Genomic DNA, 12,522 nt, shown 5'->3' with positions numbered 1-12,522 from the left:
TTTAGTGCATGTAAATGGTCTGCAAGGGCTAAAATCCCCGTGTTCCCTCCTCCCCCCTGCCTGAAACGCCCCCATTGGACTCCTTTGTTTACTTACGGAACAGTTGAGCTTCTATTGGCTAGCGCTCCGACACATTGTATGTGATAGGCTAAGGGGCGGGACATCTCTGAGCAGTTGACCAATGACAACAGAGCCGGCCAGCCTGAACCGCCTACATTGGACTCCTGAGATGTTGTCTGGACTTTTGATTATTTTTCTTTTAATTTTCTTCATATAGGGCCCCAATGACTCTTAATCCGTCCATGTTTGTATCTGTGTTTGTTTCTCTGTGAAGCCAACTGAGACCAACGTGTCACAAGATACAAATATGAACATCTGAACATTTCATTGATACTTCAGTGATGTTCTGTGGGTGAAACGTTCCTCTAAACCTGCTCTTTTTACACCATCAGCTGTGTCTCAATGGAGAAGAGGAAACCTCCGACTTCCGAGTCCATTGAGGTGGATTCCTTGGAGGAGACGTCCCCCCCCGTGGCCCCGACCCAGGAGCCCGAACTGCCGGCCGTCACAGAGACAGCCCAGCCTAACGTGATCCAGGAGACAGAATCTGCCTCCTTACTCCCCTCTGAATCCTTACTCCCCTCTGAAGCCCCGATCCTCCTCACCTCCTTACCTCTGGTCCCCGAGGAACCCCAGACCTCCACGGACCCCCTCCCTTTCCTGCCCGAAGAACCGGCAAACATTGCTCTGATTGTGGACGTTTCTCCGAGCGCTGACCTCTTGAATCCACATGTAGACGTCCCCCAGGGGTCCGCCTCCCCGCCTCCAGAGTTCCCTCACGCTTTCTCCACAGCAGCCCCCCTGCAGGTCCCGCTAAGCACCGCCCTGACTGGGGTTCCTGTTTGCGTCACGTTCCAGTTCTACACCCCCAAACCCGAACCCAGAGGAGACAGCAAGTGATCCGAAGTCTGTGGTTTTGTAGCAGACATTCTTTTGGGGGGAGTGAGGGGGGGCGATCGCTGCTTGCAGACGCTGCAACAGAGGATCTGAACATAATTCAGATTTTAAACAAAATAAATGAGATATTTAAAGTCTGGTCATGATGTTCTTTAACTCTGTGTTTTTATCATCGTTTATTTCTATTTGATTTCCATATTTTGTTCAGTTGCTCGTCAAACACTTCGAAGTGTATTTGAGTAGCTCTGCAAGGTGCTATATAAATACTTGTGTGTATGATAGTGGGTCATCATTTTATTTGACTGTTTTAAACCTCATTTTCTTTCATTTACCTATTTCTATTTTTCAGGATTTCAAGATTGTATCATCCTATTTTTTGAATTGCTTGTCAGCACAATCATCCTTTTTCTCATTTAAATGTTGATTAGTGACTTTTATTAGTTTTATTTGTAACTTTTAAAAATCCTCATTCTTAGCAATTGTTCGTCAAACACATATCAAAGTTTTTTTGAATGTCATCAGTTACATTTTCTATTCTACTATATTTGTTGTTGATAAATCTGACTTTTTACCACTTTTAAAATCCTCATTAGTAATCAACATCTTTATTTTCAATATTAAACTGATAGTAGTTCCTACTTTTAACATCCTAAACTGTCTTTGTAGAAGTCCATTTGATTGGCTTTCAAGGTGCTATATGAAGTTTAGTCTAATCATTATTCATTAGTCTAAATATCCCACTCCACTTGGCTTCACATCAGCGTTTCATTTGTTATCACGGTGCTAATGATGGACACAAATAAAATACAAATGTAAAACCTCCGATGTTCACACGAGTGTCTGAAAAGTAATCTGATAAAACGTTATCTTTTCAATAAACAACACAGCAGTAAACAGCACCTTAGTAAAACAGCATTTTATTGGGTGTTAACAAGTTAATTATTAATTAAGAAGAAGAAGCATAACTTAGAGCTCATCTGCAACGCAACAAGACATTAGAGAACGAGCAGCAGGCTGAAAGTCCCCGGTCAGTAATCCGTTTTTATCTGGAAGATTTCTGTCCTTTTCAATGAAGTCTGAGGCCTTAGTAAAGCTTAGTCATTCTAATTTGACGTACGATCAAACTGATTTTATCTCTTTCATGCGGATAAAATAAACTTTGCTTTTGTCTTTGTCCTCGGCACTATTTCCCTTTGTGGACGAATGATAAGTACCTCACACAACCCAAGTTCCAAACATCAGAGATATCAGCAGACAATACTCCGACAGTGAACGCACCACGAGTAACTAACCCCTCGCAAAAAAGTATTTAGTCAGCCACCAATTGTGCAAGTTCTCCCATTTAAAAAGATGAGAGAGGCCTGTAATTGTTATCATAGGTATACCTCAACTATGAGAGACAGAATGAGAAAGAAAATCCAGGAAATCACATTGTAGGATTTTTAAAGAATTTATTTTCAAATTATTGTGGAAAATAAGTATTTGGTCAATAACAAAAGTTCATCTCAATACTTTGTTATATACCCTTTGTTGGCAATGACAGAGGTCAAACGTTTTCTGTAAGTCTTCACAAGGTTTCCACACACTGTTGCTGGTATTTTGGCCCATTCCTCCATGCAGATCTCCTCTAAAGCAGTGATGTTTTGGGGCTGTCGCTGGGCAACACAGACTTTCAACTCCCTCCAAAGATTTTCTATGGGGTTGAGATCTGGAGACTGGCTAGGCCACTCCAGGACCTTGAAATGCTTCTTACGAAGCCACTCCTTCGTTGCCCTGGCGGTGTGTTTGGGATCATGGTCATGCTGAAAGACCCAGCCACGCTTCATCTTCAGTGCCCTTGCTGATGGAAGGAGGTTTTCACTCAAAATCTCACGATACATGGCCCCATTCATTCTTTCCTTTACAAGGATCAGTCGTCCTGGTCCCTTTGCAGAAAAACAGCCCCAAAGCATGATGTCTCCACTCGCATGCTTCACAGTAGGTATGGTGTTCTTTGGATGCAACTCTGCATTCTTTCTCCTCCAAACACGACGAGTTGAGTTTTTACCAAAAAGTTCTATTTTGGTTTCATCTGACCATATGACATTCTCCCAATCCTCTTCTGGATCATCCAAATGCCCTCTAGCAAACTTCAGACTGTCTCTGGTCTCCTTTGACAGCTCTTTGGTCTTGGCCATAGTGGAGTTTGGAGTATGACTGTTTGAGGTTGTGGACAGGTGTCTTTTATACTGATAACGAGTTCAAAAAGGTGCCATTAATACAGGTAACGAGTGGAGGACAGAGGAGCCTCTTAAAGAAGAGGTTACAGGTCTGTGAGAGCCAGAGCATCTTGCTTGTTTGTAGGTGACCAAATACTTATTTTACCGAGGAATTTACAATTAATTCATTAAAAATCCTACAATGTGATTTCCTGGATTTCTTTTTCTCATTCTGTCTCTCATAGTTGAGGTATACCTATGATCAAAATTACAGGCCTCTCATCTTTTTAAATAGGAGAACTTGCACAATTGGTGGCTGGTGGTCAATCAGCAACATTTGAAGTGTTTTTAAGTTAAAGCAGCGCTTAGATTTCATGTTGACAGCAGCACGTTTTAATTTAAAGGTATGAGCCGGAAACACCAGCATGTTTTTAAGTGGGATACATTCCCGCCCTGCAGGTTCAGCAAAAGATGAGTTTTTTTTACAATCTGTGAGTCTAAAGGGTAAATGTCCTTCAGTGTGATGCTGCAGAGTTAGTGTCGAGTGGGAGGCTGCTCCGGCTCTGTGTCTGTTTCTGCCTCAATGTCCTCCTGATCCTCCTGCTCTTCCTCCTGCTGCTGCTCTTCCTCCTGCTGCTCTTCCTCCTGCTGCTCTTCCTCCTGCTGCTGCTCTTCCTCCTGCTGCTGCTGCTCCCCCCCCTGCTGCTGCTGGATGAGACCCCCGTCCTGCGCCGTGTTGTAGGATCCGCAGCCGGTGCACTTCATCCCCAACACGTGGAACGGCACCGTGCAGTGAGTCTGGCAGTCGTTACATAAAATCTGTAGACAGGAAACACAGGAGGAGGGATCAGATTTAAAGAGCTCGGACATGTCATTTGTAAAAATGTAGATTCTGTTTGATCAATTCTTCTCGTCACTAAACTGAAATATTAAATGTATATTTCAATAATGCATAAACGTTAAACATATTTAAAGCCTTTTTAATTGAATTTGTATTTGATTTTAATGTCGATCATTTCTCTAAAATAAAACTGTAATTTATTCTAAATGACTAAACAAGGTTTTATGAATCAAATGAATGAACGCATAAAGGTGAGCATCATTTCTCTTTATTTTACACTGCCGGATAATATTTATTCAACTGTAAAAATGTCAGACATTTGATGATTTTCAGTGAAATTGTGTTGAGTTTGAAATAAAGGCACAGAAATGATATGGATTTCATTGTGTTTGTGAGGTCCTACTTTGACAGTAGCGCCCTGGTACTCGGGGGGCATCGGGGACAGAGAGATCTCCTTGTCCATCTGCTCCCAGTGATCCTCCATGCTCCAGGCAGAGTGCATACACAGTGGGCAGCGGTACGCTCTGCAGCGACAGGGGGTGGGGGGGGGAGGTTAGTATTATAGATTAGAGCGGCAGGTTTAGGAGAATGTGTTTGGTTGTGTTTGGACGAGGCAGTGTAAATGTATCGTTGGTGCTCGGGTTGACGCCTGAACTAGCTCGCAGAGTTATTTAACTAAAAACAGGAAGAGCCATTTATGAGACTCACCCGGTTCTGACCATGTCATCGAAGCAGGTTCTGCAGAGAGTAAACAAACAAAATAATTATTACATTTTGAACAAAAATGACCAACACAAATATGATATCAAAATACAGCATGAGGCGCTAACGTCACTTCCCGCGCAAATTAAGCCCCGCCCACTTTCAGGTGAAAATCCAGCATCAGAGCGAAGTGGGAAATAATAGTGTCTTCATGTCTGAAAGCTGCTGAGTCAGATATCGCACCTCCAACAACAAATAGATCCAGAGCTCCGGTTTCTTTACTTCCTCTCCAGAAAAAAGGAGAGTAAAGAAAGGATCTGAAATCTCAGTCTCAGTGTCAGCCTGCTGCCTGCCACTCGTCCCCCGCAGACCCACCGGACATCCATCCCCTCTTTACTCTCCGTAAGCTGTCTCTGCCGTCTGACCAGACACCTGACCCCATCTCCATATCTCTGGACTCATTAAACCCTTTCTGACCAACAGAGAGATTGATTTCTGGCAGCACTGCATATCCCTGGATATCATCGTTAGAACAGCTTCAGGTCCCAGTCCTACATCTCTTGCAGTGTAATAGAATTGGGGAAAACATCTGCATTATTTCCTCCCCAAACACTGAGATACTTGTGTTTAGAGAATGATGAGTCATACTTGTGTAAAAGATGGCCGCATGGAAGAACGTGAGCTCCAATCCTGGACGTGTGAATATCCTGTAGGTATTAAAATCATGTCAGGATCGCAGAGACGGTAATGGATTGCGTAACGTGTCATACTGTCGTTTATTACCTCCATACACACGGGGCAGTTCTGCCTGGAGACATTTTCAACACACTGAAACAGAAGAGATGGTTGTGAATGACAGCAGTGAGGATACAGAATGTATAATGTGTGTGTGTCTGTGTGTCTGTGTGTGTGTGTGCTGCAGGTTAACAATCACCTTATGGTTTCCCCGCAGATCCTGAGCTAAACACAGATTGCATTTCTCACAGTGGAAGTATTTCTCTCTGGGTCCGATCCTGAGAAACACAGAGCCGTTATTCATTGTTTTGTTGGGTGATTTAGAAACTGAAATATAATAAGTGTATTTTGTTGGATAACTGTAGCAGGAAAATAGCTTTTGGGGAGCAATTATTATTCTAGAAATATCCAGATCTTTATTGAGAGTGTTCTCCTTGTGGAGGAGGGTTAGATTGACACGTTAAAAAAAAGGATGCATGTGAAAGATGCTAGGAAGAGTTGACTGGAAAGTGTTTACGCTAAAGAAAATGTCCTTTGATATGAATACATATACAAATAATACATTTTTAGGGCAACTGGTTTCCCTATTATTTTTAAGTAGAACCCACTTCTCCGGGCTTTCAGTGTACTATTACCTGCCAGCACCTTCTGAATTACTGATAATGATGACAATGAATGTTTTTGGAGGATATCATGAAGCCTTGTTCCAGAAAACTATAGGGTAATTATTAAATATTAAGGAACTTAGTTAACTCGAAACGGGTGGCCCCCAAGGGTCGCGAGCTGCCACCAGGGGGTGCGCGAGATGAAACCTGTGTTCTATTTCATCCCTGCTGGATATGTAAGCACTGGATATGTCCATCTTGCGCATGCGCAGGTCGAGTACCAATACCAACAAAGTCACCTGTGACCCCACGTGACACCAGGCTATATGCCGGTGTCATCAGAGGATCTGTTCCTTTTCATCTTCTCGCTACGCGGGTACCGTGGCTACAGGTTGTAGCCTACAGCGTTCGGCTCGAATTAAGGAGCGTTGTACACATAGCCGGCTGCGTGCAGCTTCGCGACTGATCCAGCCGGAGCCGCGAGTTGCTACTCGTCCTCCAGAGGCTGTGGCCGGCTTGTGTCGACTTTGTTGGTGAGGGCAGTGTCCCCGCTCCCGCTCCCAGTTTAAGTTGTCGTCATTGCTGTGATTTGGCCCTGGCACACCTGCAGCTTCAGGTTCCGCAGGCCGACTCGGCTCAGACTAGCGCCTTCTTCAGGCGTAGCCCTGCCCCCGTCACTCTCACTGTTCCTCCTTCAGAGGAGTACCTGAGGGAACTCCATGCTTGCTGGAGAGACACCAAGGCCCTCTCCCGCTCTGGCTCTGATGCCCGGACCTTGGCTGCCATGCAGGATCCGGCGAAGGTGGGGCTGGGTCGCATGCCATCCGTTGAGCCTGCCATTGCCTCCCTGATTCTGGCTCCTGATGAGGCTTTGAGACCTGATGCCAGATGCCCTCGGCCTCAGTGCAGGGTCACAGACGACCTGCTCTGTAGAGCCTATGATGCAGGGGCACGCATGGGTCGTATCGGGAACTCCCTCTTACATTTAATGCTCGCCATCTCGGCATCCCTGCAGCAGGCTCCGGCTGAGCCTTCTCTGCTGAGCCTTAGTGATGCGTCACTGCAAGCCTTTGCCCTTATGTCTAGGGAGTTGGGACGAGTTATGTCCTTATTGGTGCAGACTCGTCCCCAGGTCTGGCTTGCCCAGTCACCACTGACGGAGACCAGTAGGAAGGTCCTCCGTAGTGTACCAGTCGAACCAGGAGAGCTGTTTGGGTCAGCTGCCCTGGAGACGCTGGAGCGGGCTGCCCAAGCTCGGCAGACCAGGCAGCAGCTCTCAGGCCTTCATAGGCATGTGCCCACCCCCAGCAGGCCCGGGGGCCCCTATGCTGCCCCTGGCGGCCGTACTCAGCCACCAGCTTACAGCGGTGGTCTTCGGAGATCCCAGCGGCCCACCCAACCGCATCCTGGTAACTTTCGAGCCCCCGGTCGCCGGCTCTCTAGACAGGCTCGTGCCTCAGAGCCTTACCGGCGCCCCCCAAGGGGCTCTGGAGGCCGGGGGGCTAGGCCCTGAGGCCTCGGGGCCGGTAGTCGGCTGCTTTTCCCAACAGCAGCTCAGTTACTGGGCTGCCTGTACTTCCGACCCTTGGGTCGTTTCCACCTTAACCCATGGGTACGAATTGCAGTTCCGACGCCGGCCCCTAGGCGAGGTGGCCGAGGTGGACCTCTTTGCCTCGGAGGAGTCGAGGCACTGCCCCCTCTGGTTCTCCCGGACGGAGGTGAGCAGCCCGATGGGGCAGGACGCTCTGGCCCACGATTGGCCAGACAGTCTCCTTTATGCCTTCCCGCCGCTGCCTCTGATTTTACAGACGCTTCAGAGGGTCCTTACACGGGGACACAGGCTCCTTCTGGTGGCCCCCCTCTGGCCGAGGAGGGTGTGGTTCCCACTGCTGCGCAGTCTCTGCTGCAGCCCACCATGGCGTCTCCCCAACAGGAAGGACCTGCTGTCACAGCTCAGGGGTCAGGTCTGGCATCCCGACCCTCATCGTCTTCAGCTCTGGGCTTGGCCTCTGCAGGGCCCAAACCACCACTGAGTGATCTCACGGCGGCTGTCAGGGGAACTATCCTGCATGCCAGAGCACCATCCACTCGGGTGCAGTACGAGTGCAAGTGGAAGCTGTTCTCCCACTGGTGTATAGGCAAGGCTGAGAATCCAGAGCATTGCTCTGTGGCCTCTATTTTAGAGTTTCTGCAGTCTCTTCTAGATCGTGGACGTTCTCATTCCACTTTGAGGGTTGATGTTGCTGCTATCTCTGCCCGACATGCCGGAGTCGAAGGCGCCACAGGTTGGTGACCCTCTTCCTGAGAGGGGCCTTAAGGCAGCTTCCCCCTAGCACCCTGAGGGCTTGTCTCCTCCCTTCGAGCCCCTGGCCCAGGTGGGGCTTAAGTGGCTTTCTATGAAGGCAGCATTTCTGCTTGCCATAACCTCAGGTAAGCGAGTTGGGGAGTTGCATGCCCTCTCTGTGAGCGATACATGCCTGAGGTGGAACTCCGACGGTTCAGGTGTTGCCCTTTGGCCTAACGTGGCGTTCCTGCCCAAAGGGGCTTCCACGAGCCCACTTCAATCAGCCTATCCAGCTCGCACGCCTTGGTAGTCATCAGGAGGATGGCACATCTGAGTTGCTGTGCCCTGTACGTGCCCTAAGGGCGTACATTGATGCTACCGCCTATATACGGCAGTCAGAGCAGCTCTTCGTTTGCCATGGCGGCACTAAAACGGGTTGTGCTCTCTCTAAACAGCGGCTGTCCCACTGGGTTGTAGACACCATCTCACATGCCTATGGGGCCAGTGGCCGCCCCCTGCCATCCGGGATTAGATGCCACTCTACAAGGAGCATCTCAACATCTTGGGCTGCCCTGAGAGGGGTGCCCCTGGAGACCATCTGCGCCGCGGCATCGTGGGCGTCTTCTGGTACATTCTCCAGGTTTTATCGGGTCAATGTCGCCACTCCCCATCCTTTGGGCGTGGTCCTGTTGCCAAGCTCTGCTGCTTCCAATTAGGTTATGTGCTTGGATTCTTCATGACATTGTTGGTATAAGTCATCCAGTGCTTAAAGCACCGCCTCTGGCGGTCAGTAGGGATGAAATAGAACGTAAGTTTCAGCTGTAACTATGGTTCTATGAATCCCGGATGACCACCAGAGTATCCTGTCACTCAGAATCCTCGTTTTTTCACGAGAAGATTCTGGGAACAGATCCTCTGATGACACCGGCAGATATAGCCTGGTGTCACGTGGGGTCACAGGTGACTTTGTTGGTATTGGTACTCGACCTGCGCATGCGCAAGATGGACATATCCAGTGCTTAAAGCACCGCCTCTGGCGGTCATCCAGGGATTCATAGAACCATAGTTACAGCTGTAACTTACGATGGTGGTCTGGTGTAAAAACATTACAGTGTTGTTTTTTAACTGGGATTTTTCCATAGGCTACAATAAAAAACAGGAACAATAAACATTTCCTTTGTAATCCCTTTCATTTTAAATCAAAAAACTATCATTTATTAGTTTTTGATAGAAACGTAGAAGAAGAAGCTGCTGTCTTCTTCTACGTTTCACTGTGGGCTAGGATATATGCGCGCCAACTCATTTCATTCATTCTTTCAAATATGACTAACTGGCTGAAATCAGGGAAACTGTCAACTGGAACGTCTCATGACAAAGTTGTTAGTCATGAAGGAGGAGAGGGACCAAGAGAGTGTGAGGATTTGGAGGCGACAGAGACGGAGAGAATAGGAACAAATCCGAGAGATGAAAATGAGCGGGAGTCAGGAAATGATGGATCCTGTTTGTATTTATTGTCTCTGTTTTGAGCCCATGCTCTTTAATGTTGTGGATCGTTGCAGTTTGTCTTTGTTGCGTTATATTGAAACTTTGTTGATGTTGTTATCGTCATGCGTGTTCTGGTTATTTGCGCATGATTAAACATGAGTCTTTATATGGCGATAAAACAAAGCTTTATTGCGGGGGGTTTTTTGCGTTTTTTTTGGGGGGTGCATCAACCTGGTTGGGCTGTAGAAGGGGGTGCGCCGCAAAAGAAGTTTGGGAACCGCTGGATTACACCATCATGTAATGGTATTATTGCAATTTGAAAACGTCCAATGGATTCTTAGGCCCCCAAAAACTTGGGTTTAGACACAAAAATGACTTGTTAAGAATAAATTATGAAGGAGTTTGGCCATCTTGAGAATTACACATTTCTAGTGGTCAAGTTTTGGGAGACTTTTAGTAAGTTATTGAGGACACCTGATACTATATATACAGTACGCCTGGTAAACACCTGTTTGGTTACCTGGTAAATCAGAACTCTGACTTTTAACTCTAAAACTTTGACTTTTTTGACAGGTATAACTTATCTGAAAGCTGTTTGAAAGCTCTTCTTTTGCTCACCTGCATATTCCACAGGGCTGACAGTGGTACTGCTTCTTGTCCTTGTCGAACAGGTGGCAGATGTCACAGTAATACTCCCCGAAGTTCACCTGACACTGCTGGCAGGTCTGCTGCGCCTGAAAGAGACAGAGGTTTATGTACTGGACTGTTTTCATGGCAATAATAAACATGTTCATAGTAAATAAAAACAGCTTTATCAGCAGCGGTGCACAGAAGATGCATGAGATACAAATGACTCGTTTAGTTTTGAAGTTTTACAGTATTAGTTATTTATTTAAAAGACGATAGAGCAACTTAATGCGTCTAACTGTAAAGGTGAAGAATGACCCTTTTAGGTCATTATTTTGTGTATAGTCTGCAGTTTTCCTGTTACCTGCTGCACGGTCTGACACTCAGAGCACTGCACCTCTGAGACTTTGAACCGATCCATCTGGTGGTTCTCCTCGGCATCGTGGCACAGCCGGCACACATACAGCTTACCACAGCACGGAGCCTGACGGGCAGAGAGACAGGGGACAACATTACGGGACAACATTACGAAACAACACAGAATACACCTTAGCCTAAAATACAAATCATATCTGGCTGCTGCAAGTCCAGGAGCAGTGGTACACAGTCAGCTGATTTATGCTTGTACTCCACATGTTGGAGGCTTGTATTGCAATGTTTACTCTACTTCTTTCCTTAGATAACTTGTGTTACAAATGACCTTTTTGATTTTGATTGCTATGACATATAAATCAACTTATAAATGATGGTTAAGATCCCCATCAACATATTAAGTTATTCAAATCCTCCCCCACCGAAACAGCTACAATATTTAAACGGATATATATATATATATATATAATTAACGTTGGTACTTAAAGTACAAGCTGATATGGTTGTACTTTGCATTAACACTTAGAGTAAAGTAACTGAATAGATACAGATCTGGATTACTGATGGTAAATATAATCTCCCTTAAATCAGACTGTAGTTCACCTGCAGTAAATCCAGCAGCTACCCTGCAGTATACAAAGCCATTAGAACTAGCTGCGCCTTTACCAGCTCTGAGAACACTTTAATGATCAATCATTATAAAACATATCAGAGATATTATTCTGAAATGGACCAATCAGACAATGACTACTTTTACTGTCACTACTTTAAGTACATTTAGAGGAGAGTACTTTCTACTTTCACTGGAGGAACATTTAGAATACTTTCACTGTGACAGAGTATTCCTACACTCTGGTACTTCTACTTTACTCAAGTACAAGATCTGAGTACTTCTACTTTACTCAAGTACAAGATCTGAGTACTTCTACTTTACTCAAGAACAAGATCTGAGTACTTCTACTTTACTCAGGTACAAGACCATAGTACTTCTACTTTACTCAAGTACAAGATCTGAGTACTTCTACTTTACTCAAGTACCAGATCTGAGTACTTCTACCATCTCTTGTGAGTCATGTGGTTTTGTTAATATCACTCCAGTTAAATATCTCAATACTTCTTCCACCTCTGACTGGAAAATAAAAGCGTGTAATACTCTTGTTATGCAGTAATATTGTATATACCAAACACATTGAACTGACATACAGATAAGGTGAGTAATTCAATACTCCATAAACTACATTTTCTTAGAGTTTCTCTCAATTATGCAGCTAACAAATATAAAATAGATCTCGTTAATTTCTGTTGCTGCTTCACCGGCTAGCGTTAGCTCGGTTAGCTAATCGCCGTCATACCGTTTTTAAACACTAAATATGCCTCCATCATAAATTCAGGATATATATTTAAGTAGTAAACTCACTTTTAATAAGCAGCTGCGCACATAATGCTCACAGCCGACAGGGGAAGCCATGTTTTCCCACAAATGTGGCTTTTTGGTGATATGACGAGCTAGCCTTCTTCTTCGTCTACTTTTTTTCGGGCGTGAGAAGCGGCGGTTAGATTTCTTCTTCTTCGATTATTTTGCGGGATGCGTTATCGCCCCCAACTGTCTTGGACATGTGAAATACAATCGTAAACGCTCCTTTCAAATAGAAGAAGTAACCAAATATGATCTAAATGATTTTAAAGACAGATATAATGGAACAAATCTGTAAATCT

General features: G+C 45.6%; 1 protein-coding gene across 1 annotated transcript; it reads right to left on the bottom strand.

Annotated features, from left to right (window-relative positions):
- Nucleotides 1–1,857: 1,857 nt before the first annotated feature.
- rchy1 (ring finger and CHY zinc finger domain containing 1) lies at nt 1,858–12,357 on the bottom strand. Its single transcript, XM_063896403.1, has 9 exons — nt 12,224–12,357; nt 10,799–10,918; nt 10,426–10,541; nt 5,633–5,711; nt 5,482–5,526; nt 5,347–5,405; nt 4,705–4,734; nt 4,400–4,520; nt 1,858–3,974 (listed from the first exon to the last, which is right to left on the bottom strand). The coding sequence occupies exons 1-9, from the start codon at nt 12,272–12,274 to the stop codon at nt 3,690–3,692; spliced, it is 906 nt and encodes a 301-aa protein (XP_063752473.1). The 5' UTR covers nt 12,275–12,357; the 3' UTR covers nt 1,858–3,689.
- Nucleotides 12,358–12,522: the final 165 nt, after the last annotated feature.

The sequence above is a fragment of the Eleginops maclovinus genome, chromosome 12 (genome assembly GCF_036324505.1).
Source record: "Eleginops maclovinus isolate JMC-PN-2008 ecotype Puerto Natales chromosome 12, JC_Emac_rtc_rv5, whole genome shotgun sequence".
Taxonomy (NCBI): Eukaryota; Metazoa; Chordata; class Actinopteri; order Perciformes; family Eleginopidae; genus Eleginops; species Eleginops maclovinus.
The sequence above is the reverse complement of the archived record's forward strand: the minus strand, read 5'-3'. Positions and strand labels throughout refer to the sequence as shown.